This window comes from Dendrobates tinctorius, unplaced genomic scaffold (assembly GCF_039654945.1).
Source record: "Dendrobates tinctorius isolate UK_male_01 unplaced genomic scaffold, ASM3965494v1 ptg000251l, whole genome shotgun sequence".
NCBI lineage: Eukaryota > Metazoa > Chordata > Amphibia > Anura > Dendrobatidae > Dendrobates > Dendrobates tinctorius.
The window spans coordinates 5903578-5929251 of NW_027361918.1; the positions used below are offsets into that span (position 1 = coordinate 5903578).

At 52.6% G+C, this 25674-nt stretch overlaps 2 protein-coding genes across 4 annotated transcripts in view; both read left to right on the forward strand.

Moving 5' to 3' along the window:
• DNAJC5G (DnaJ heat shock protein family (Hsp40) member C5 gamma) overlaps nucleotides 1-11768 on the forward strand; it is a 34733-nt gene extending 22965 nt beyond the window's left edge. For all 3 annotated transcript variants that reach the window (XM_073557792.1, XM_073557791.1, XM_073557790.1), the window contains exons 2-6: nucleotides 6866-6984; nucleotides 9820-10033; nucleotides 10208-10361; nucleotides 10439-10507; nucleotides 10597-11768. In XM_073557792.1, the coding sequence (XP_073413893.1) occupies nucleotides 6872-6984; nucleotides 9820-10033; nucleotides 10208-10361; nucleotides 10439-10503 (546 nt within the window). In that variant the 5' untranslated portion in view covers nucleotides 6866-6871 and the 3' untranslated portion in view covers nucleotides 10504-10507; nucleotides 10597-11768. The remainder of the gene's footprint in view (nucleotides 1-6865; nucleotides 6985-9819; nucleotides 10034-10207; nucleotides 10362-10438; nucleotides 10508-10596) is intronic.
• A 143-nt stretch (nucleotides 11769-11911) lies between these two features.
• Nucleotides 11912-25674, forward strand: part of TRIM54 (tripartite motif containing 54) — a 92935-nt gene continuing 79172 nt past the window's right edge. The window contains exons 1-2 of the mRNA XM_073557789.1: nucleotides 11912-12421; nucleotides 23879-24051. Coding sequence (XP_073413890.1) covers nucleotides 12254-12421; nucleotides 23879-24051 — 341 coding nt within the window. The 5' untranslated portion in view covers nucleotides 11912-12253. The remainder of the gene's footprint in view (nucleotides 12422-23878; nucleotides 24052-25674) is intronic.

The window sequence follows — 25674 nt, forward strand, 5'->3', positions numbered from 1 at the left end:
TTTTGGTGGAGTCGGAGTTGGAGTCGGTATAAAATGGACCGACTCCGACTCCTAAAATATATAATAAATTGGGTACAGTAGTTCAATGCAGGATGTGCTGAATATTTTTTCATAGGAGTTTGGGAAAGTTATGAAATGTCCTATAAATGGCTGTTCTATTCCTGATCTAAGGCTACATTCACACACAGCGTTTTTCCTGTGTTTTTTGAGGATACGTTTTTCAGCTGCAAAAGTTGATCATCTTTTTAAAAAACTGCATCACCTGAAAGGTTTTTGAGCTCATAGATAATGTTTTCAATAGCAAAAGCAGATTAGAAATCTGCTCTATATATCCATTTATCCATATCTGTCTATCCATATCGTATCTGTACCAAAAAGAATGAAAGCCGGGTAGTACACCAATATATATTCTGTTCTATCTAAACATCTTGATTATTGGATCATAAAAATGATTAAATGTCTGAGGTTCACATTGTACTACAATAAATTTTTCACTTAAATATAAGCAATATGTGTGGGAGTCGGAGTCGGAGTCGGTGTAAGAGAAATTGAGGAGTCGGAGTTGCAGGTTTGGCTTACCGACTCCACAGCCCTGGTTAAGGGGCTGCCATAGATGAGGAGGCCGCCTGTCACTGGGGGTAAGGGGCTGCCATAGATGAGGAGGCCGCCTGTCACTGGGGGTAAGGGGCTGCCATAGATGAGGAGGCCGCCTGTCACTGGGGGTAAGGGGCTGCCATAGATGAGGAGGCCGCCTGTCACTGGGGGTAAGGGGCTGCCATAGATGAGGAGGCCGCCTGTCACTGGGGGTAAGGGGCTGCCATAGATGAGGAGGCCGCCTGTCACTGGGGGTAAGGGGCTGTCATAGATGAGGCCGCCTGTCACTTGGGGTAAGGGGCTGTCATAGATGAGGCCGCCTGTCACTGGGGGTAAGGAGCTGTTATAGATGAGGCCGCCTGTCACTGGGGTAAGAGGCTGCCATAGATGAGGAGGCTGCCTGTCACTGGGGGTAAGGGGCTGCCATAGATGAGGCCGCCTGTCACTGGGGTAAGGAGCTGCCATACATGAGGAGGCCGCCTGTCACTGGGGGTAAGGAGCTGTCATAGATGAGGCCGCCTGTCACTGGGGTAAGGAGCTGCCATAGATGAGGAGGCCGCCTGTCACTGGGGGTAAGGAGCTGTCATAGATGAGGCCGCCTGTCACTGGGGTAAGGAGCTGCCATAGATGAGGAGGCCGCCTGTCACTGGGGGTAAGGGGCTGCCATAGATGAGGAGGATGACTGGGGATGGTTGAGGTGCTGTAGATGAGGAGACTGACAGTCAGGGGTAGTGGAGAGTTGATGATGCTGTTATTCCTAGTGCCATGAACAATCTTGTCAGCTGGCGTCGTCCTTATATTGGCGGCTCTGTGGCCAGTACGAAGGGACGGTGCACGCATAATACATGTCACTGTTCCCCAGGGGTGGACACTGACAGCTTGGGGCCCCTGTGCAAGAAATGTGTCTGGGCCCCCTTACTTTTATGGCGACAAAGCCACATATATATAGAGAGAGAGAGAGAGAGAGAGGCCGGCACACATACATGTGTATATAATACACAGTCTCCATTATTGTGTATATTGCCGTCCCTTATTACACAGTGCCCTCTCTTGTTATGTACAGCACCGTCCCTTACATACTGGATTATATAGAGCCCTGTCTTTATTACATACCGTCCTCTCTTGTTAGCTGTATAATGCAGTGATGGCTGATGGAGCATGGGAGAGCGTCCTTTCTAATGGAGGAGCTGATGGACTGGTCGTCTGGTCACCGGCTCCTCCATCAGCAGTCATTTTATATCTAACAAGAGAGGGGACTGTGTAATAAGAGGGCACTGTGAATAACAAAAATAACAAGAATACACTCTGTAAGAGACAGCACTGTACATAACAGCAGAGGAAGCTATATAATAAGGGACGGCATCATACGTATATAACTAGAGAGGATGGTACGTAATAAGGGACGGTGTTATACATAATAAAAGAGGAAACTATGTAACTAAGGATGTTATACATAATAAGTGAGTACACTATACTAGGGGACTGTGCTATACATAGTAAGTGACTACACTATATACTGAGGGATGGCGCTATACATAAGTGAGTAGTACACTATATACTAAGGGACTGTGTTAGACATAATAAGCAATAATAACATCTTCCTCCACCTCCCTTTGTTCCTAAGGCCATTATAATTCCCCTTTCCTTCCTTCCCAATGCCCCACACCCCTCACTGTCCTCCTCCTCCCGCATCCCATTATTGTCCGCTCCCCCAGCACCCCTATCGTTGCCCATTCCTCCCCCATCATTGCCTTCTCCCCCACCACCCACATCATTGCCCTTTCCATCATTGCCTTCTCCCCTATCACCCCCATCATTGCCCATTCCACCACTTCCACCATTTTCTCCTCCCGCATCATTGCCCTTTCCACCACCTCCATCATTGCTTTCTCCCCCACCATCCCCATCATTGTCCTCTCCTCCGCCTACACAGACACACACTGCACCGTTCACCTCTCTGCACGTTCCCCCACAGCACTACGTACGCATGCACACACACACCACCACTCATCTCTACACACAGCACCTCTCACCTCTCCGCATGCTCTCCCGCAGCACCGTCTCCGACAATTTCCTCTCTGGTACAGCCGCCGACTGCTGGGTGAGGCAGGAAGCGCGGGCAGGAAGCAGGACCGATCATTGCAGCTCCGAGCTATTTTCTTAGGCAGCGGAGCTGCAGGGATCTCTCCCTGCCTGCCACACATGAGGGCAATCTAGCGAGGGGCCCCTCGTGGCCGGATAAACAGGCTAGATCGCCCTCATTATTAGCCGCTCTGCAGGGGCCCCCAGAGACTCTGGGGGACATACGGTATGTCCGCCCCTGCTATTCCCCCTCCACACTGATCATGCACGATTACTACATGTCACTATTCCCCCTCCACACTGACCGCGCACGCTTACTACATGTCACTATTCCCCCTCCACACTGATCGTGCACGCTTACTACATGTCACTATTCCCCCTCCACACTGACCGTGCACGCTTACTACATGTCACTATTCCCCCTCCACACTGACCGTGCACGCTTACTACATGTCACTATTCCTCCTCCACACTGACCGCGCACGCTTACTACATGTCACTATTCCTCCTCCACATCCACGGTGCACGCTTACTACATGTCACTATTCCCCCTCCACACTGACCGCGCATGCTTACTACATGTCACTATTCCTCCTCCACACTGACCGTGCACGCTTACTACATGTCACTATTCCTCCTCCACACTGACCGTGCACGCTTACTACATGTCACTATTCCTCCTCCACACTGACCGTGCACGCTTACTACATGTCACTATTCCTCCTCCATTCTGGCCGTGCACGCTTACTACATGTCACTATTCCTCCTCCACACTGACCGTGCACGCTTACTACATGTCACTATTCCTCCTCCACACTGACCGTGCACGCTTACTACATGTCACTATTCCTCCTCCACACTGACCGTGCACGCTTACTACATGTCACTATTCCTCCTCCACACTGACCGTGCACGCTTACTACATGTCACTATTCCTCCTCCACACTGACCGTGCACGCTTACTACATGTCACTATTCCTCCTCCACACTGACCGCGCACGCTTACTACATGTCACTATTCCTCCTCCACATCCACGGTGCACGCTTACTACATGTCACTATTCCCCCTCCACACTGACCGCGCACGCTTACTACATGTCACTATTCCTCCTCCACACTGACCGTGCACGCTTACTACATGTCACTATTCCTCCTCCACACTGACCGTGCACGCTTACTACATGTCACTATTCCTCCTCCATTCTGGCCGTGCACGCTTACTACATGTCACTATTCCTCCTCCACACTGACCGTGCACGCTTACTACATGTCACTATTCCTCCTCCACACTGACCGTGCACGCTTACTACATGTCACTATTCCTCCTCCACACTGACCGTGCACGCTTACTACATGTCACTATTCCTCCTCCACACTGACCGTGCACGCTTACTACATGTCACTATTCCTCCTCCACACTGACCGTGCACGCTTACTACATGTCACTATTCCTCCTCCACACTGACCGTGCACGCTTACTACATGTCACTATTCCTCCTCCACACTGACCGTGCACGCTTACTACATGTCACTATTCCTCCTCCACACTGACCGCGCACGCTTACTACATGTCACTATTCCCCCTCCACACTGACCATGCACGCTTACTACATGTCACTATTCCTCCTCCACACTGACCGTGCACGCTTACTACATGTCACTATTCCTCCTCCATTCTGGCCGTGCACGCTTACTACATGTCACTATTCCCCCTCCACACTGATCGTGCACGCTTACTACATGTCACTATTCCTCCTCCACACTGACCGCGCACGCTTACTACATGTCACTATTCCTCCTCCACACCCACAGTGCACGCTTACTACATGTCACTATTCCCCCTCCACACTGACCGCGCACGCTTACTACATGTCACTATTCCTCCTCCACACTGACCGTGCACGCTTACTACATGTCACTATTCCTCCTCCACACTGACCGTGCACGCTTACTACATGTCACTATTCCTCCTCCACACTGACCGTGCACGCTTACTACATGTCACTATTCCTCCTCCATTCTGGCCGTGCACGCTTACTACATGTCACTATTCCTCCTCCACTCTGGCCGTGCACGCTTACTACATGTCACTATTCCTCCTCCACACTGACCGTGCACGCTTACTACATGTCACTATTCCTCCTCCACTCTGGACGTGCACGCTTACTACATGTCACTATTCCTCCTCCACACTGATCGTGCACGCTTACTACATGTCACTATTCCTCCTCCACACTGAACATGCACGCTTACTACATGTCACTATTCCTCCTCCACTCTGACCGTGCACGCTTACTACGTCACTATTCCTCCTCCACACTGACCGTGCACGCTTACTACGTCACTATTCCTCCTCCACACTGACCGTGCACGCTTACTACATGTCACTATTCCTCCTCCACACTGAACATGCACGCTTACTACATGTCACTATTCCTCCTCCACTCTGACCGTGCACGCTTACTACGTCACTATTCCTCCTCCACACTGACCGTGCACGCTTACTACATGTCACTATTCCTCCTCCATTCTGGCCGTGCATGCTTACTACATGTCACTATTCCTCCTCCACACTGATCGCGCACGCTTACTACATGTCACTATTCCTCCTCCACACCCACCGTGCATGCTTACTACATGTCACTATTCCTCCTCCACATTGACCGTGCACGCTTACTACATGTCACTATTCCTCCTCCACACTGACCGTGCACGCTTTCTACATGTCACTATTCCTCCTCCACACTGATCGTGCACGCTTACTACTTGTCACTATTCCTCCTCCACTCTGACCGTGCACGCTTACTACATGTCACTATTCCTCCTCCACACTGACCGTGCACACTTACTACATGTCACTATTCCTCCTCCACACCCACCGTGCATGCTTACTACATGTCACTATTCCTCCTCCACACTGACCGTGCACGCTTACTACATGTCACTATTCCTCCTCCACACTGACCGTGCACGCTTTCTACATGTCACTATTCCTCCTCCACACTGATCGTGCACGCTTACTACTTGTCACTATTCCTCCTCCACTCTGACCGTGCACGCTTACTACATGTCACTATTCCTCCTCCACACTGACCGTGCACACTTACTACATGTCACTATTCCTCCTCCACACCCACCGTGCATGCTTACTACATGTCACTATTCCTCCTCCACACTGACCGTGCACGCTTACTACATGTCACTATTCCTCCTCCACACTGACCGTGCACGCTTTCTACATGTCACTATTCCTCCTCCACACTGAACGTGCACGCTTACTACATGTCACTATTCCTCCTCCACTCTGACCGTGCACGCTTACTACATGTCACTATTCCTCCACACTGAACGTGCACGCTTACTACATGTCACTATTCCTCCTCCACACTGAACGTGCACGCTTACTACATGTCACTATTCCTCCTCCACACTGACCGTGCACGCTTACTACATGTCACTATTCCTCCTCCACACTGACCGTGCATGCTTACTACATGTCACTATTCCTCCTCCACATTGACCGTGCACACTTACTACATGTCACTATTCCTCCTCCACACTGACCGTGCACGCTTTCTACATGTCACTATTCCTCCTCCACACTGATCGTGCACGCTTACTACATGTCACTATTCCTCCTCCACATTGACCGTGCACGCTTACTACATGTCACTATTCCTCCTCCACACTGACCGTGCACGCTTTCTACATGTCACTATTCCTCCTCCACACTGATCGTGCACGCTTACTACATGTCACTATTCCTCCTCCACTCTGACCGTGCACGCTTACTACATGTCACTATTCCTCCTCCACACTGACCGTGCACACTTACTACATGTCACTATTCCTCCTCCACACCCACCGTGCATGCTTACTACATGTCACTATTCCTCCTCCACACCCACCGTGCACGCTTACTACATGTCACTATTCCTCCTCCACACTGACCGTGCACGCTTTCTACATGTCACTATTCCTCCTCCACACTGAACGTGCACACTTTCTACATGTCACTATTCCTCCTCCACACTGACCGTGCACGCTTACTACATGTCACTATTCCTCCTCCACACCCACCGTGCATGCTTACTACGTCACTATTTCCCTGTGGCGGTGTCTCCCACAAGAACTGTACGCTTACTGCATGTAATGATTTTCCGTCCTTATTCAGGTATTTTTCTTGCAGGATATAATGGCCGAGCCTCAGAGACCTCAGAGGAAGATGTCGCGGACGGGCTTCTCCCTATACCAGGTCCTGGGTCTGGAGAAGGGGGCATCACAGGACGACATAAAGAAAGCGTACCGGTGAGGGGTCCACACTGAGTGTGACTGCTGGGTAATCACTATAGGAACTGTAACTGCGCAGCTCCCTCCAGCTGCCTGCCGGGTCCTCAGCTCGAGGTGCCGTTCATTCCAGCTACTAGGTCTTGGGTGTGGGGCTCGTCTCTCTCCAGCACCGGGGTCCCCGGCTCGGGGCTCGTCTCTCTCCAGCACCTGGGTTCCCGGCTCGGGGCTCGTCTCTCTCCAGCACCGGGGTCCCCGGCTCGTCTCTCTCCAGCACCTGGGTTCCTGGCTCGTCTCTCTCCAGCACATGGGTTCCCGGCTCGGGGCTCGTCTCTCTCCAGCACCGGGGTTCCTGGCTCGGGGCTCGTCTCTCTCCAGCATCGGGGTTCCCGGCTCGGGGCTCGTCTCTCTCCAGCACCTGGGTTCCCGGCTCGCCTCTCTCCAGCATCGGGGTTCCTGGCTCGGGGCTCGTCTCTCTCCAGCACCAGGGTTCCCGGCTCGGGGCTCGTCTCTCTCCAGCACCTGGGTTCCCGGCTCGGGGTTCATCTCTCTCCAGCACCTGGGTTCCCGGCTCGGGGCTCGTCTCTCTCCAGCACCTGGGTTCCCGGCTCGGGGTTCGTCTCTCTCCAGCACCTGGGTTCCCGGCTCGAGGATCGTCTCTCTCCAGCACCTGGGTTCCCGGCTCGAGGATCGTCTCTCTCCAGCACCTGGGTTCCCAGCTCGGGGCTCGTCTCTCCAGCACCTGGGTTCCCGGCTCGGGGCTCGTCTCTCTCCAGCACCTGGGTTCCCGGCTCGGGGCTCGTCTCTCTCCAGCACCTGGGTTCCCGGCTCGGGGTTCGTCTCTCTCCAGCAGCGGGGTTCCCGGCTCGGGGCTCGTCTCTCTCCAGCACCGGGGTTCCCGGCTCGGGGCTCGTCTCTCTCCAGCACCGGGGTTCCCGGCTCGGGGCTCGTCTCTCTCCAGCACCTGGGTTCCCGGCTCGGGGCTCGTCTCTCTCCAGCACCTGGGTTCCCGGCTCGGGGCTCGTCTCTCTCCAGCACCGGGGTTCCCGGCTCGGGGCTCGTCTCTCTCCAGCACCGGGGTTCCCGGCTCGGGGCTCGTCTCTGTCCAGCACCGGGGTTCCCGAGTCTCTCCAGCACCTGGGTTCTCGGCTCGGGGCTCGTCTCTCTCCAGCACCGGGGTTCCCGGCTCGGGGCTCGTCTCTCTCCAGCACCGGGGTTCCCGAGTCTCTCCAGCACCTGGGTTCCCGGCTCGGGGCTGGGCTCTCTACAGCACCTGGGTTCCCGGCTCGGGGCTCGTCTCTCTCCAGCACCGGGGTTCCAGAGTCTCTCCAGCACCTGGGTTCCCGGCTCGGGGCTCGTCTCTCTCCAGCATCGGGGTTCCCGGCTCGGGGCTCGTCTCTCTCCAGCACCTGGGTTCCCGGCTCGGGGCTCGTCTCTCTCCAGCACCGGGGTTCCCGGCTCGGGGCTCGTCTCTCTCCAGCACCGGGGTTCCCGGCTCGGGGCTCGTCTCTCTCCAGCACCGGGGTTCCCGAGTCTCTCCAGCACGTGGGTTCTCGGCTCGGGGCTCGTCTCTCTCCAGCACCGGGGTTCCCGGCTCGGGGCTCGTCTCTCTTCAGCACCGGGGTTCCCGAGTCTCTCCAGCACCTGGGTTCCCGGCTCGGGGCTCGTCTCTCTCCAGCACCGGGGTTCCCGAGTCTCTCCAGCACCTGGGTTCCCGGCTCAGGGCTCGTCTCTCTCCAGCATCGGGGTTCCCGACTCGGGGCTCGTCTCTCTCCAGCACCTGGGTTCCCGGCTCGGGGCTCGTCTCTCTCCAGCACCTGGGTTCCCGGCTCGGGGTTCGTCTCTCTCCAGCATCTGGGTTCCCGGCTCGGGGCTCGTCTCTCTCCAGCACCTGGGTTCCCGGTTCGGGGCTCGTCTCTCTCCAGCACCTGGGTTCCCGGTTCGGGGCTCGTCTCTCTCCAGCACCGGGGTCCCCGGCTCGGGGCTCGTCTCTCTCCAGCACCGGGGTCCCCGGCTCGGGGCTCGTCTCTCTCCAGCACCGGGGTCCCCGGCTCGGGGCTCGTCTCTCTCCAGCACCGGGGTCCCCGGCTCGGGGCTCGTCTCTCTCCAGCACCGGGGTTCCCGGCTCGGGGCTCGTCTCTCTCCAGCACCGGGGTTCCCGGCTCGGGGCTCGTCTCTCTCCAGCACCGGGGTTCCCGGCTCGGGGCTCGTCTCTCTCCAGCACCGGGGATCCCGGCTCGGGGCTCGTCTCTCTCCAGCACCGGGGTTCCCGGCTCGGGGCTCGTCTCTCTCCAGCACCGGGGTTCCCGGCTCGGGGCTCGTCTCTCTCCAGCACCGGGGTTCCCGGCTCGGGGCTCGTTTCTCTCCAGCACCGGGGTTCCCGGCTCGGGGCTCGTTTCTCTCCAGCACCGGGGTTCCCGGCTCGGGGCTCGTCTCTCTCCAGCACCGGGGTTCCCGGCTCGGGGCTCGTCTCTCTCCAGCACCGGGGTTCCCGGCTCGGGGCTCGTCTCTCTCCAGCACCGGGGTTCCCGGCTCGGGGCTCGTCTCTCTCCAGCACCGGGGTTCCCGGCTCGGGGCTCGTCTCTCTCCAGCACCGGGGTTCCCGGCTCGGGGCTCGTCTCTCTCCAGCACCGGGGTTCCCGGCTCGGGGCTCGTCTCTCTCCAGCACCGGGGTTCCCGGCTCGGGGCTCTGCTCTCTCCAGCACCGGGGTTCCCGGCTCGGGGCTCTGCTCTCTCCAGCACCGGGGTTCCCGGCTCGGGGCTCTGCTCTCTCCAGCAGCGCAGTCCTGTTCTGCAGAAACACCATGACAGTGGGTCCCCTTCTAGTGATGACTTCTCTGCTCTCTCGCTGCACAGGAAGCTCGCATTACGGTATCATCCAGACAAGAACCCAGACAATCCCGAAGCCGCAGAGAAATTCAAGGAGATCAATAACGCTAACAGCACGCTGAGCGATGAGAACAAGCGCAAGATTTACGACGAGTACGGCTCCATGGGTCTCTACGTGGCAGAGCAGTTTGGGGAGGAGAGCGTCAAGTACTACTTCCTCATGTCCAAGTGGTGGTTCAAGGTGAGGACTTGGCCCGCGGGTTGTGATGGGTGTGTATATAGAAGGCCGTCTGTGCACTGTGAGAGGGATCATGGGGTCAGACTGGTTCCACTGTTGGTGGGACCCCTAAAGCTAAGTACTTTCTCTTTCGGGGTTGCTGGGGACATGGCTCACGGACAGTGTTGTATGTTCCAGGGCCTGGTCATTTGCTGCGGCATCATCACGTGTTGCTGCTGTTGCTGCTGCTGCGGCTGTTGCTGTGGTCGGTGTAAACCTCCGGAGGAAGAGGATGATTCCTATAAGTGTATGAACCCCGAGGACCTGGAGGCTCAGATCAGGGCGGAGGATGGTGAGCGGCTCTTCACACGGTCTTCTCATCGGTGCCTGTGGTTCTGCTCGTCTAATGGTTGTGCTTGTCTCTTGTAGATGATGTCATTAACATGCAGCCGTCCTCAGGACCCTCCATCCACCCCCAGGCGCAGAGCTCCTAATGCGGTAAGTCCGGCCAGTCCTCAATGTCGGCCCTCGTTTCTCCACAAGTGGTCCCTCATGCCCGCGAAATCACAGGTTGTGTTTCCTCACAGGGCCGTGCACCGCATCCTCTGTGTAGCACTGGTATTGGACAGGATTCCCTTCTTGTCACTTCTGGAGACCCCAATTTAGTGCTCTGTCGGAAGAGACCGGTGATCGTACACAACTCCTAGCACTTTCTGCAGCATCTTGGGGACTTTTCCAGCACTTTGGGGGTGATGGAGAGTCTCTTTGCCCTCCACCAACTCTCCTACTTCCTCCGTCCAGCAAGGATGAAGAGGGGGCCGCTCTGTGAATGGGAAGACCGTACTTCTCAACCAAAGACTTGTCCGTCGCCCTTCTGTCCGTGTATGAGGAATGTCTGGGCTGTGCCCCCGGGATCCTGTGCTGCCTGGGACCTGCCTGTTTGTGTTTTCCCTCCCGTCCCTCTGAGGGGTTGAGAACTTCCGCAGACTGGACTCGCCCTGTCACAAACTCTCCTTTATAATGAAGTGATTAGGGCGACTGCACCAAACGGGGGGCTTAACGCGACCTCCCACCCCTGCTGTACAGGCTCGTCCTGCTCCTCCCTGGCTGAGGTCTGGGCCATGATTGCTCCTTCTTTCCATATCGCACTAAGCATTTGCATCAGAAGATTTAGACTTTATGCCATTGACTATAGGATTGTTGGGGCAGCGGACCCCTGTCATGTGCCGCCAGTGTCCCCTCTGCCGTCACACACCGCACTGCACAAGGAGTCTGAATTGGAGATTTTCTACTGGACCCTCCGACTTTCACGTCTGAGGACTTGTGTTTTTTTACAATCTGCGGGTTTTTTTTTTTATATGTCACCTGCGCCGGGTGCTTTCTGTCTCGTCCGCCTGCCCGGAGGCACGTGCGTGGATTCCTGGGAGTCGCTGTCGGTGGATGGCACAGTCCTGAGCCCGGATCTGCGACGTTCCTCCCGGTATTATCCCGTCCTGCCTCCTCTGTGTGATTACTGCGGCATTAATTTTTCGCCCGTCTGTCCCGGCGCTGATCTCCATTCTGAGCAGATGATTATAGAAAATCAGACGAAGGATTTGCCAAATGCCTCATTTTGTCACCAGCACGCGCCGTTGCCAATGAGTGGGTGCCAGGCGCAGTCGTGCGCCATAAATGCTGGCGCTGTGTCCGGATTGTGACGTGTGAGGAGGGGAACGTCTTTTAGTATAATGGAGGTTTAATAAAAAATGCAAAAATACAAGTGCTCCTCAATGGCTTGTGCCGCTGTCCCCGGTGTGTCGCTGTCCCCGGTGTCGGAACGTTTCTCTCCACATTCTTTAGGCCATATATTTGTGTATTTGTTATTTTGTGCATCATTGTGTGACTCAGTGTCACCTGCTGTCAGTGACAGCTGCACCCCTTCCCCATCCGCCGTCACTGTCTGTCCTTATCCTGCAGCTAAAAATACTGTTGGAATTCGGCGGCCCCCTCCCGATGCTCACTGTTAACACTGGCCGGCCAGGAGTTGACACCAGCAGTGGACATCAGGTCTGGGATATTTGATTTCCCTGAAGAGGACGGGGTTAAGATCTTGTCCCGCCCCAGAGGGTATGATAAGAGCCCCTAAAGTTAGAGCGAGCGCAGGTCTCTGCAGTGCTCGCGGCGGTCTCGTCAGCGCTTTCGGCGGTCTCGTGCAGACATCTGCTGCATCCTGTGTTGTTTCCGCAGACTGCCTCCTGCGCAGGGATGAATTTTGCTGTAGGATTTAAGACTTTGGGGGGGGACACTCAGACAATGGACAACCTGGAGAAGCAACTGATCTGTCCCATCTGCTTGGAGATGTTTACCAAGCCTGTGGTGATCCTGCCGTGCCAGCACAACCTGTGCCGCAAGTGTGCCAATGACATATTCCAGGTAACGATTGCTGGACGCCTTGGCTTTCTGTGGTCATGTGTTCTGCTTGGATCACTTACCTTTGTTTGTATTGTATGAGGGTTGCAAGGGATCATTAATTTGGAATTAGCAGCTTTATCTAATGGTCAACCTTCTTGTATGTGGAGTGCCTGTGCCATCAGCGTGCCTGCAAAGAGGAGTCTGTGGAGTGCCTGTACCATCAGTGTGCCTGCAAAGAGGAGTCTGTGGAGTGCCTGTGCCATCAGCGTGCCTGCAAAGAGGAGTCTGTGGAGTGCCTGTACCATCAGCGTGCCTGCAAAGAGGAGTCTGTGGTGCCTGTGCCATCAGCGTGCCTGCAAAGAGGAGTCTGTGGAGTGCCTGTGCCATCAGCGTGCCTGCAAAGAGGAGTCTGTGGAGTGCCTGTGCCATCAGCGTGCCTGCAAAGAGGAGTCTGTGGTGCCTGTGCCATCAGCGTGCCTGCAAAGAGGAGTCTGTGGAGTGCCTGTGCCATCAGCGTGCCTGCAAAGAGGAGTCTGTGGAGTGCCTGTGCCATCAGCGTGCCTGCAAAGAGGAGTCTGTGGAGTGCCTGTGCCATCAGCGTGCCTGCAAAGAGGAGTCTGGTGCCTGTGCCATCAGCGTGCCTGCAAAGAGGAGTCTGTGGAGTGCCTGTGCCATCAGCGTGCCTGCAAAGAGGAGTCTGTGGAGTGCCTGTGCCATCAGCGTGCCTGTGCCATCAGCGTGCCTGCAAAGAGGAGTCTGTGGTGCCTGTGCCATCAGCGTGCCTGCAAAGCGGAGTCTGTGGTGCCTGTGCCATCAGCGTGCCTGCAAAGAGGAGTCTGTGGTGCCTGTGCCATCAGCATGCCTGCAAAGAGGAGTCTGTGGTGCCTGTGCCATCAGCATGCCTGCAAAGAGGAGTCTGTGGTGCCTGTGCCATCAGCGTGCCTGCAAAGAGGAGTCTGTGGTGCCTGTGCCATCAGTGTGCCTGCAAAGAGGAGTCTGTGGTGCCTGTGCCATCAGCGTGTCTGAAAAGAGGAGTCTGTGATGCCTGTGCCATCAGCGTGCCTGCAAAGAGGAGGCTGTGGAGTGACCGCTACATTAGTATTCCTGCGCTGTGTAGTCTGTGGGGTGCCTGTGGAATGCTAACGGCTCAGTATACCTGTGGAGTGCCCGCGGCATCAGTATTCCTGTGGGGCGTAGACTGTGGAGTGCCCGCGGCATCAGTATTCCTGTGGGGCGCAGGCTATGGAGTGCCCGCGGCATCAGTATTCCTGTGGGGCGTAGGCTATGGAGTGCCCGCGGCATCAGTATTCCTGCGGGGCGTAGGCTATGGAGTGCCCGCGGCATCAGTATTCCTGCGGGGCGTAGGCTATGGAGTGCCCGCGGCATCAGTATTCCTGCGGGGCGTAGACTATGGAGTGCCCGCGGCATCAGTATTCCTGCGGGGCGTAGGCTGTGGAGTGCCCGCGGCATCAGTATTCCTGCGGGGCATAGGCTATGGAGTGCCCGCGGCATCAGTATTCCTGCGGGGCATAGGCTATGGAGTGCCCGCAGAATCAGTATTCCTGTGGGGTGTAGACTATGGAATGCCCGCGGCATCAGTATTCCTGCGGGGCATAGGCTATGGAGTGCCCGCGGCATCAGTATTCCTGCGGGGCGTAGACTATGGAGTGCCCGCGGCATCAGTATTCCTGCGGGGCGTAGGCTGTGGAGTGCCCGCGGCATCAGTATTCCTGCGGGGCATAGGCTATGGAGTGCCCGCGGCATCAGTATTCCTGCGGGGCGTAGGCTATGGAGTGCCCGCGGCATCAGTATTCCTGCGGGGCGTAGACTATGGAGTGCCCGCGGCATCAGTATTCCTGCGGGGCGTAGGCTGTGGAGTGCCCGCGGCATCAGTATTCCTGCGGGGCATAGGCTATGGAGTGCCCGCGGCATCAGTATTCCTGCGGGGCATAGGCTATGGAGTGCCCGCAGAATCAGTATTCCTGTGGGGTGTAGACTATGGAATGCCCGCGGCATCAGTATTCCTGCGGGGCATAGGCTATGGAGTGCCCGCGGCATCAGTATTCCTGCGGGGCGTAGACTATGGAGTGCCCGCGGCATCAGTATTCCTGCGGGGCGTAGGCTGTGGAGTGCCCGCGGCATCAGTATTCCTGCGGGGCATAGGCTATGGAGTGCCCGCGGCATCAGTATTCCTGCGGGGCATAGGCTATGGAGTGCCCGCAGAATCAGTATTCCTGTGGGGTGTAGACTATGGAATGCCCGCGGCATCAGTATTCCTGCGGGGCATAGGCTATGGAGTGCCCGCAGAATCAGTATTCCTGTGGGGTGTAGACTATGGAATGCCCGCGGCATCAGTATTCCTGTGGGGCATAGGCTATGGAGTACCCGCAGAATCAGTATTCCTGTGGGGTGTAGACTATGGAGTGCCCGCGGCATCAGTATGACTGGAATGCTTGCGGCACAGTACATAGATGGTTCTGGTGTAGTCGTCACTGGCTGAGGGTTGTGGGAGTTGCGGCTGCTTTATCTAGGATCATTTTTGACCTTCAGCGAGTCCTGCTCCTGAACGTTAGGTGTTTTTGGAAGCTGGTGAAGTGCTCATGGTGCGCCTGTGTCAGCGCACCGTCATCCGAGCACCGTGTATACATCGAGACGGCTGTAGACACCTCTGACATTCGGGGCCGGTCCTGGCCCTGCTGATTGGCTTACCATTCCTTCTAAGGCATTCTGTACCAGGTAGAACTGATCGGGACGAGATTTCCACCACCAGATTCATTTTAGCCTTTAATTTTTCAATTCCCCTAATCTTTTCCTCTGACTTCAGCTTTAGTACCAGTGCTAGAAAAGCAAAAATTCTAAATGTTCTTCTTTGTCCACGTGTCCTTGCTGGTGTCCCCGAGTACACGGTGGACGTTCGCCTTATTTTCCATCTGTGACTACGGACACTGAGGGCCAGCGTCGTCTTCTGTACATGGACCATTACTGGATTGGCCGCAGTCTGTGTGTAAACCATCGAATGTCCCCTGGACAACATTACTGCTGCTCCGGTGATCGGCTGCAGTGTTCATCTGTGGCACATTGAGGGTTGTAGTCCTGTACTCTGTGCGTGAACCACTGCTGGATTTAGTGTGAGTGCAGGGCGTCATCCGTGTGATTTCAGGGGACACGGGGGCTCACGAGTGCAGAACTTTTCTTCTGTGACATTTAGGATCATCTCTTTTATTTTACTTTGTTCCTGAAGCATTTCTGAATTTTTTATCCCCTAGGTCTTTTCAGAGCGCTGCGTAATCCATGTAGATCTCCTACATGTGGCAGTGCTGATACAGTGTAGTCCATGGATGGTCTCTGTCAGTACCAGTGTGGTGGAGTCCATAAATGTCCCCTATGTTCGTCAGTACTGGCTTGGTCTAATCCATGTATGTTCCCTATGTTAGAATTCTAGAATGTCAGAGTTGGAAGGGACCTCCAAGGTCATCGTGTCCAACCCCCTGCTCAATACAGGATTCACTAACTCATCCCAGATAGATGTCTGTCCAGTCTCTGTTTGAAGACTTCCATTGAAGGAGAACTCGCCACCTCTCGTGGCAGCTTGTTCCACTTATTGATCACCCTCGCTGTCAAAAAGTTTTTTCTAATCTGTTTCATCCCATTGCTTCTAGTCTTTCCTTGTGCAAATGAGAATAAAGATGATCCTTCTACAATGTGACAGCCCTTGAGATATTTGTAGACAGCTATTAAGTCTCCTCTTCACCTTCTTGTTTGCAGCTAAACATTCCCAGATCTTTTAACCATTCCTCATAGGACATACTTTGCAGTCTGCTCACCATCCTGGTTCTCTGAACTTGCTCCAGGTTTTCAATGTCTTTTTTAATATGTGGAGCCCAGAACTGGACACAGTATTCCAGTCGAGGTCTGACCAAGGAAGAGTAGAGGACAATAATGACCTCACGTGATCTAGACTGTATACTTCTCTTAATACAGCCTAGAACTATGTTTGCTTTTGTTGCTGCTGCATCACACTGTTGACTCATGTGCAATCTGTGATCTAGTAGTATTCCCAAGTTTTTTTTTCACACATGCTGTTGCTTGGCTCTATTCCTCCCATTCTGTGACTGTAATTTTCACTTTTCTTGCTCAGATGTAGAATCTTGCATACTTTCCTGTTAAATACCATTCTATTAATGGCTGCCAATTGTTCAAGCTTATGTCATGTAGTTTATGGATGTCCTCTGTTTGACGGTATCGGCATGGTGTAGTCCATGGATGTCCTCTACGTTTGGCAACGCCAATGGGGTGCAGTCCGTGGATGTCCCTTGAGTTTGGCACTACCGCATTGGTGAAGTCTGTGGATTGTCCTATGTTCACCAGTACCGCTGTGGGGTGGTCCATGGCTGTCCCTTATGTTTCAGTGCGGTGTAGTGTAGTCCATGGATGTCCTCTGTTTGGCACTTTGGGCGTGGTGTAGTCCATGGACATTTTTTGCAGTTTTGTGGAAGAGATTAATAAGAACACCATTGGGCTAAGATTTACGTCTGAACATCGTAATCATAGCATCACATTCCTGGACCTGACTCTCTCGAAGAATCCAGATGGAGGAATCAGTACCTGCACCTATCATAAGCCGACGGCAACTAACAGCTTGTTGCAACGGGAAAGCCATCACCCAGTTCCTCTCAAAAAGGGGATGCCAAAAGGACAGTTCCTCCGTCTAAGGAGGAACTGTTCCCATATGGGGACTTTTAGAAGACGCGAGGGATCTCTATCATAGGTTCAGGGAGCCGGGTTACCCCAGCAGTGTTTTGGATAAACCATAAGACGAGGCTCTTTGCCGGCACAGATCATCCGATCATCTCTCCTTAGTGAAAAAACGAAACCTGAGATTGTGACTTGAATGACCATGTGGTCAGAATGATCGGCACATATCACAATCAAGCTGAGAGGGTCTATCAAATTTTTAAAAAACACTGGGGAGTCCTATTGGCAGACCCGAATCTTAAAGATCTGATAACGCCAACACCGAACATCACATATAGGAGAGGTAGTGGTGGCAAGCTGGTACATAGCCTTTATCAGAGACCTACACAGGCTGGTACCTGGCTTGATAGAAACCATGTGGTTATTTTAGGTGTGGAAACTGTACTAGGTGCTGAGTCATGACCAAATGTACACTAAAACTTTTTGTAGTGCGGCGAATGGTTTGACATTCTACACCAGAGATTTTGGCAATTGTAGGTCCATGGGGCTTGTCTACAGAGCCACACGCACGTGCCCCTTGGACTACATTGGCAAAATGAGAGCACCTGGGCGACATGGGAAATCAACGGGACACCCCTGTCGCCCCCCACATCAATAATGTATATGGCGGACGTTCGGGTGATATCTCCTCTATGGTTGAACTGGTCAAATCCAGAGTAAGAGGCGACTTTGATGAGGTCACCCTGAAGCGTGAGGCAGAGTGGATTTTCAGGATGCCGTCCTGGTCTCCCAGGGGTCTAATGAATGCCTTTCTTACACATGCTTTATCTGAATCACCCATACTCTAGATTTCTCCACTTTGTTAAAACTTTGAGAAGATGAAGTTTGGCATTTCCTTCTGCTATTGTGATTATGGTTGATTCTATAATGGACTCCATATGTTTTTTCCCAACATTGTATTTAGTTGGGTCTCTATTGCAGGGAATTTATCTTAAGTATTATTTATGGTTTTATTTTATCAGGTTATGTCGATTTGTTGTCTTTATTTCATATTCTCTGTCGCTTTGTTATCTTTTGAAAATGCTTATATATGGGTGGTGTAAGACAGCGCTTACTGAGTGTGTTGGGGGACACTCGCTTGGCAACAGGATGAAGGCACACAGGAACGCTTTCTCGGGATAAGCCACTGTAGTCCATGTTACACATCACAGACCTAACACATAGTCCATAGCACTTCATAGTTCACGGCTTTAAGTCACCATCACTAATCATGCCGGACTTCTTTGTCCAGTTACCGTGGGCGAACGCATGTGGTGCCAATGTCTCTTTCAGTTTTACTCCATGACACACAACATTAGATTGCAGTCTCTACACGCTGGACCTCACTCCGTCCAGTTACCGTGGGTGACCGCACAGTTCATTAACTGACCCTCGTCAGTACACACAGTTCCCCACACTCTGGGTTACCTTCCAGGAGCTCCGCCACACGCTGACTCCTTGTCAGTCCTAGGTTCCCGAGGAAGCTGCCTTACTAGGATCACTATACCATACGATTGTTCAGCAAGGTCCCACCCGAACAGTTCCAGACCCTTAGAAGATCAGTAGCTTCCCCAACACAGTCAGCCATCACAGACTCTGCAGCTACCTGGTCTCACACTTTGCTCTTCAGGAATCCGGTCCACTCGCAGGACTTTCCAACACAGTGACCATCCAGGTCCATGGCCTCGCCATGTGCTCTTTGGGAATCTGGTCCACCGCAGGACCTTCCAACACAGTGACCATCCAGGTCCATGGCCTCGCCATGTGCTCTTTGGGAATCTGGTCCACCGCAGGACCTTCCAACACAGTGACCATCCAGGTCCATGGCCTCGCCATGTGCTCTTTGGGAATCTGGTCCACCGCAGGACCTTCCAACACAGTGACCATCCAGGTCCATGGCCTCACCATGTGCTCTTTGGGAATCCGGTCCACCGCAGGACCTTCCAACACACAGAGACCTGTCCTCTGTCAGGACCTTACAACACAGGTCATGTGACCAAACCACAGTCACATTATGTAGCTGAAAACCACCTCCATAGGTGGTAGGTGTGTGTGGTTAGCCAGTCCCGCACAGCTCTCCGGCTAACCCTGTAAGCCGCCCTTATACACAAAAACAAGGCTCGTAGAACTACAGGTCCCAGAGCAACATTCCAGGCTTACGGCGCAGAGTACCTTCTCCTCTGCGACACCGGCCATTTACAACAAAGCCGGTCACTGTCTCACAGTGGTTAAAAACAAATGCAACTTTATAAAAATTATTCTACTGTTATTTTTTAGCAATTTTCAAAATTTGTCAGCACCTTCATGACATTGGGGATTCTGTCACCGACGCGCATGCCTTTTACCATCTGCAAATATCACCGGAAGTAGGCTATGGCTCTGTCTGATGTGTTCCAGCGTGGAACGCATGTCTGGTTGCTCATGACCCGAAATATTCCTCCCATTACAGGAAGTCCTTGGTGCTTCCTGTGCGTTCCACCCTGGAACGCATATCGGCGGGGTACGTCGGTCATCTGTATCGCAGAGTGCCATTATCTCTTGGCTCTGCAACCTGGTGCATTACCTCCTAAGCACACCCTGCTATCCGGCCGCCTCTCTGATGATGATACGGCCATATGCTTATTATGGACCACGCTAATATGGCGGAATACTACAGAAACCCAAAGAGACCCAGTGTTTATACCACTAGCTTTCAGGTGGGTGTCTGATTTTTTTCATTGATCCCCTGACCTCTGAGGGATATATAAATCCCCTGAGCATAGGTTGTTTGGGGCATGCTTTCTCTATTGGAGCACCTGTTATCTCTGGCATAGCCAGGTTCCTATCGGGCCTCCTGATGAACCACATGGCCGGGGAAACGCGTCGGGGGCGAGATCTACCTGGGATAAGTGCCGTTACTTCCTTCCGTTGGTTGTGTATACCTCTGTCTGTATCCTGCACATTAGGTTACACTTTCTATTGTGGGCTTTGTATTCATTGCTCTATTGTCTCTTTCCCTTAGAAGGTTTTGTGGTTGCTCCACACGGACATCATACCTACCTGTGGATTACTAAAGAGAGATTGGGACAGCCATTGCTGGGTGGGGGCGCTAAGCCGCGTCCTCCTTAGGGTGCCGACCTCCACAGTTAGGCAGTGGTCAGTTAAGGGTAAACCAAGGACCCTTGAGGTTGCTTTATTGATATTATCAGTCTGTGTTTATTAGAACTGTTCTTTTTGTAATTTTGTGTATCCTAAGACGATTTTTTTTTTGGTCTCACACACTGGGCGGTGTTCTTTTAAAAAGTAATTATTAAAATTTATATATTTTAAGGGATTATATGTGACACAAATTTTTTATTTTTCCCTAGTCCTAAGACGTCTTTTTTTGCTAGTCCATGGACGTGTCCTCTATGTTCGTCTGTGCCGCCCCGGTGGTGTCTATGGGCGTCCGCTGCCCTCCGCATTACTAAAGGTGTCAAATTTGCCAGATTTTCCTTAGACATTAGTGAATGAACTAATAATCGAGTCCAGTGTCCTGGGCGAGCTCCCCAGTTCGGGCCCTGGGGCCCTCGAAGGAGGATCCATTATTGGACCGATCGCCACCGCATTATGTCTTTACCCCAGGACAAAACAAGGACCCAGAGATCGGGAACTGTAACCATGCGCAAGCTTGTTGCTCCAGCACATTGGACATCCTGCTGCTAGGAAAGGCCTGGCCCTAACTTACGCCTAGGTCAGTGTACAGAGACGGCCAGTAGTGAGGAGCAAAAGGTCAGATTCCTTGTAAGAAAAGATCAGTGAAAAAAAAACACAACATGGGAAAATATCACCTGTTATGTAATTATCACATGACTGCGGAATCTACACATTCACCCATCACCAAGATGTGATAGTGTCCACACATACAGAAGATACAGGTACTGAGGACTACACCCAGTATACAGGAGACCAGTGTACGGGAGAGGCGGTGTGGTACCGAGGATCGCACCCAGTGTACGGGAGAGGGGGTACCGAGGATCGCACCCATTGTACGGGAGAGGGGGGTACCGAGGATCGCACCCAGTGTACGGGAGAGGGGGGTACCGAGGATCGCACCCAGTGTACGAGAGAGGGGGTACCGAGGATCGCACCCAGTGTACGGGAGAGGGGGTACCGAAGATCGCACCCAGTGTACGGGAGAGGGGGTACCGAGGATCGCACCCAGTGTACGGGAGAGGGGGTACCGAGGACTACACCCAGTAAGGAGGGGGAGTGGTACTGAGGACTACACTCAGTGTATGAGAGGGGGGGTACTGATATCTACACCCAGTGTTCAGGAGAGGTGGTACTGAGGACTACACCTATTGGACGGGAGGGGTGCTACTGAGGACTACGCCAAGAATACAGGAGAAGTCCTACAGAGGACTGTGGAGGGTCAGTGGGTGCTCTCATCTGCTGGCCCGGCTGCCTTTAGCAAGACTGCGTGTACCAGAGCTCATACCACTGAATGCCCGCGCTCTTTTCCCGTGGTCAGAACACTAGTCAGACAACACAGGGTGAGGGCAAAACAGTGTGGCAATAATTTATTAAATCACCAACAAACAATAGCTTATAGAACAGTTTCAGCAAAATATCCAAGATGGTGCAAATACAGAGTCTCAGCCTTCCGCTGACTCGCTGGGATTAGAGCTGCTTCCAGGGCTGACTACCCCCACCAGTGACACCCTGCTTTTGGCAGGCCCCCAAAGAGAGGAGGTAAAGACAAGCTTGGGAAGCTAACCGAGAGCAGTGAGGTATGTGGCTAGATGACCTGATTTTCCCAATCTGGATTCTTCAAGACATGTCTGAGGGTTTAGTGATGGTCAATGGAGCAGATCTGTGTTCTTACAGCTGAGGACGTTGTCCCCTAAGCTGACAGCCTGTAGAATCCATTGGAACGGAGGCAAAGTCTCCTTGTATAGTTCACAATTGTCCATAGATCCATCATTCACTGGTCAAGGGGCAGGTGCGATGAGGATGATTTGCATTGTTTGAATATTTATAGTTTATTCTTCAATGTTTGCAAATCAACAAACTGCATGGCCTGGTACAATGTGTAATCAGCATATCAGCAAATATCATTATTCAGTCACCCTGTATTCCTGATTTGCAAAGAAAACCGTACAATAAACTGTAGGAGCTGATATAAGAGGTAAATAACCATTCGTCCATTTGCAAATAGTTCAACCTCAAGAAGAGTCAGTATTCAGACAACAGTCTATGATTCTGGGCCTACAGAATTTACATCTGGCATCATTAAGAAGAAATACCGTGTCATCAGATTCCTCCACTTTCTTAATTAGCCCTGAAGGCTGCTGGATCCTGCAGTAGGTCGCTGTAGACGGGGTTTCCAGACGTGATAGACTTCCAGTAATCCTTTTCTACTTGCCAAGACAGTCCATCTGCATTTCCATGATCTTTGCCCTTTTTATGAGAGACAGTAAAATCATAGGACATAAACAACAGCAAAAATCCCATTAGAGGTGTAATACTCGTGGAAATGTGAAGAGATCCCAATGCACATGCAGATAAAAAATATATAGTTTATTAAATGTCAAATTTAAAATTACATTAAAAAAAAGCAAAACACCATCAAGGGACACCAAGCGGAAGCAACAACGAGAGGCGATATCTCACATAATAAAGGGAAAAGCTATACAGTTATGTCATAATCGGCCCATGATAGTGCAATATATGAAGCACAAAGAGATTTCACATAAATAATCATCTGAGATCAAAACTTTAAACCTGTTCCCTCATATACCGTGCCTGCTTGCCCTGTTTCTCCAAGCCGTGCCTGCTTGCCCTGTTTCTCCAAGCCGTGCCTGCTTGCCCTGTTTCTCCAAGCCGTGCCTGCTTGCCCTGTTTCTCCAAGCCGTGCCTGCTTGCCCTGTGTCTCCAAGCCGTGCCTGCTTGCCCTGTTTCTCCAAGCCGTGCCTGCTTGCCCTGTGTCTCCAAGCCGTGCCTGCTTGCCCTGTGTCTCCAAGCCGTGCCTGCTTGCACTATGTCTCCAAGCCGTGCCTGCTTGCCCTGTGTCTCCAAGCCGTGCCTGCTTGCCCTGTGTCTCCAAGCCGTCCCTGCTTGCCCTGTGTCTCCAAGCCGTGCCTGCTTGCCCTGTGTCTCCAAGCCGTGCCTGCTTGCCCTGTGTCTCCAAGCCGTGCCTGCTTGCCCTGTGTCTCCAAGCCGTGCCTGCTTGCCCTGTGTCTCCAAGCCGTGCCTGCTTGCCCTGTGTCTCCAAGCCATGCCTGCTTGCCCTGTGTCTCAGCCTGCCTGTTAGTCATACCTGTCCAAGTGACTTGTCCCCGAGTGGGATCAGCAGCCACAGCCAGACACCTCCCTGGAGTGGCACCCGACAGCTATCTGCCGCACTGCAGAGGGAACAGACTGCAGAGGGAACAGACTGCAGAGTTAATAGTCTACAGAGGGAACAGATTATAAACAAAAATCCCAGTTTCATTCTAGATGACAGGGTGGTATCACTAGCTGCGACCCACCCCAAAAAGGGGAAAATACGATGAAAGTGCAACAAGGGGTAACAGTCTACAGAGGTAACAGTCTACAGAGGTAACAGTCTACAGAGGTAAAAGGATACAGAGGTGTTACTACAGAGATGGGTTAATGGGCAATTATCTGTCACAACTTCTATGTGAACTTAGATACATTGTGCTTCATTCCAGATATGTCCAGAGTTGACAGCCAGCTCAGACATTCCATGATTCTTGACGCAGTCCCTGATTGTCTCTGTAGGCTTCAAATCCTCTCTGGCAGTCGCGTGGTTCCAGCACCGTCTCTTCAGGGGGACGATTCCGCTGCCCCTCATGTCGACATGAGGTTGTGCTGGACAGACATGGCGTGTACGGGCTACAACGAAATCTACTGGTGGAAAATATAATCGATATCTACAAGCAAGAGTCGTCCAGGTAAATAAATCACTGGTGAGAGGTCAGTATAGTGATCAGTACTACACCCAGACCACCAGGACATAGAGCGGTGATATCACTGTATATACATCATTGATGAGAGGTCACTATAGTGATCAGTACTACAGCAAAGTCTGCCTACTTCAAAGGAAAACTCTAGACCGAGCGTCACCGACATCTAGAGATTAATTATGAAAGTACCATGCATCTCAGGGTTAAGTCCAACATACCACCAGAAACCTGTGTCTCATATTGCTCTAGCGGTCCTCAATACCGAGCTATCGAGACTGGATCTCAAGAACCACTTAGCCGACCCAAGTTTGGACTCTCTGTATCGGTCCAGCCCCAACAAACCCGTTGAGACATCACTCGTCCCGTTTGGACCTTCCGCTAGGAAGAAGTGACCCAGCCTAGATATTGGGAATTATTTCAGCGAGGAGGTAAAGGGAGGAAAATTCAATTCAACCCAGAGGGGCGGTGGCAAATATGGGAGGGGGCGAGCTAGGGGTTAAAAGCTAGCTGCACACCTTTAGTCTTTTCTTTGTTCTGCCATGGAAGCCGCGTCACATTACGTGAGGAGCTAAGGAAGGACCTGTGGACTCAGCGCTTCCCTGGGGCCCACATGCTATAAGAAACGGTAACGTGACACATACAGCTAGCTGCAATCCCATACCTGTACACTGCTTTTATCTGCAGCTCTGGCTGTAATCTCTGTATATTACTCTGTATATATTTGTATTATCTAGTGTGCCTTTCAGCAATTAAACTATCAATTAATCTTTGGCTGCTCTTTTATCTCGAAACCAGATTTCCCTCGTCCGTGAGTCCGGCTAGTACTTATACGCTACCTGGGGTTGGTTTCTCACCCGTTATAAGCTTGATAACGGATCGGGCTTATATCTAGCGAGGAACTGGTGGCAGCATACCATCCTGGTGTTATTGGAGGATCCTGGCAGTGACAGACCAGAGGTATATATACACTGCTCAAAAAAATAAAGGGAGCACTAAAATACCACATCCTAGATATCTCTGAATGAAATATTCCAGTTGCAGATTTTTATTCATTGCATAGTGGAATGTGTTCAGAACAATAAAACATAATAATGTAAATCAAAATGAATATGCCATGGAGGTCTGGATTTGGAAGGATACTCAAAATCAAAGTGGAAAATCAAATTACAGGCTGATACAACTTCAGTGGAAATGCCTCATGACAAGGAAAAGATGCTCAGTATTGTGTGTGGCCTCCACGTGCCTGTATGACCTCCCTACTGTACAACGCCTGGGCATGCTCCTGATGAGGCTGCGGATGGTTTCCTGAGGGATCTCCTCCCAGACCTGTAAAGCATTTGCCAACTCCTGGACAGTCTGTGGTGCAACGTGACGTTGGTGGATGGAGCGAGACATGATGTCCGAGATGTGCTCAATCGGATTCAGGTCTGGGGAACAGGCAGGTCAGTCCATAGCTTCAATGCCTTCATCTTGCAGGAACTGCTGACACACTCCTGCCACATGAGGTCTGGCATTGTCCTGCATTAGGAGGAGGAACCCAGGGCCAACCACACCAGCATATGGTCTCACAAGGGGTCTGAGGATCTCATCTCGGTACCTAATGGCAGTCAG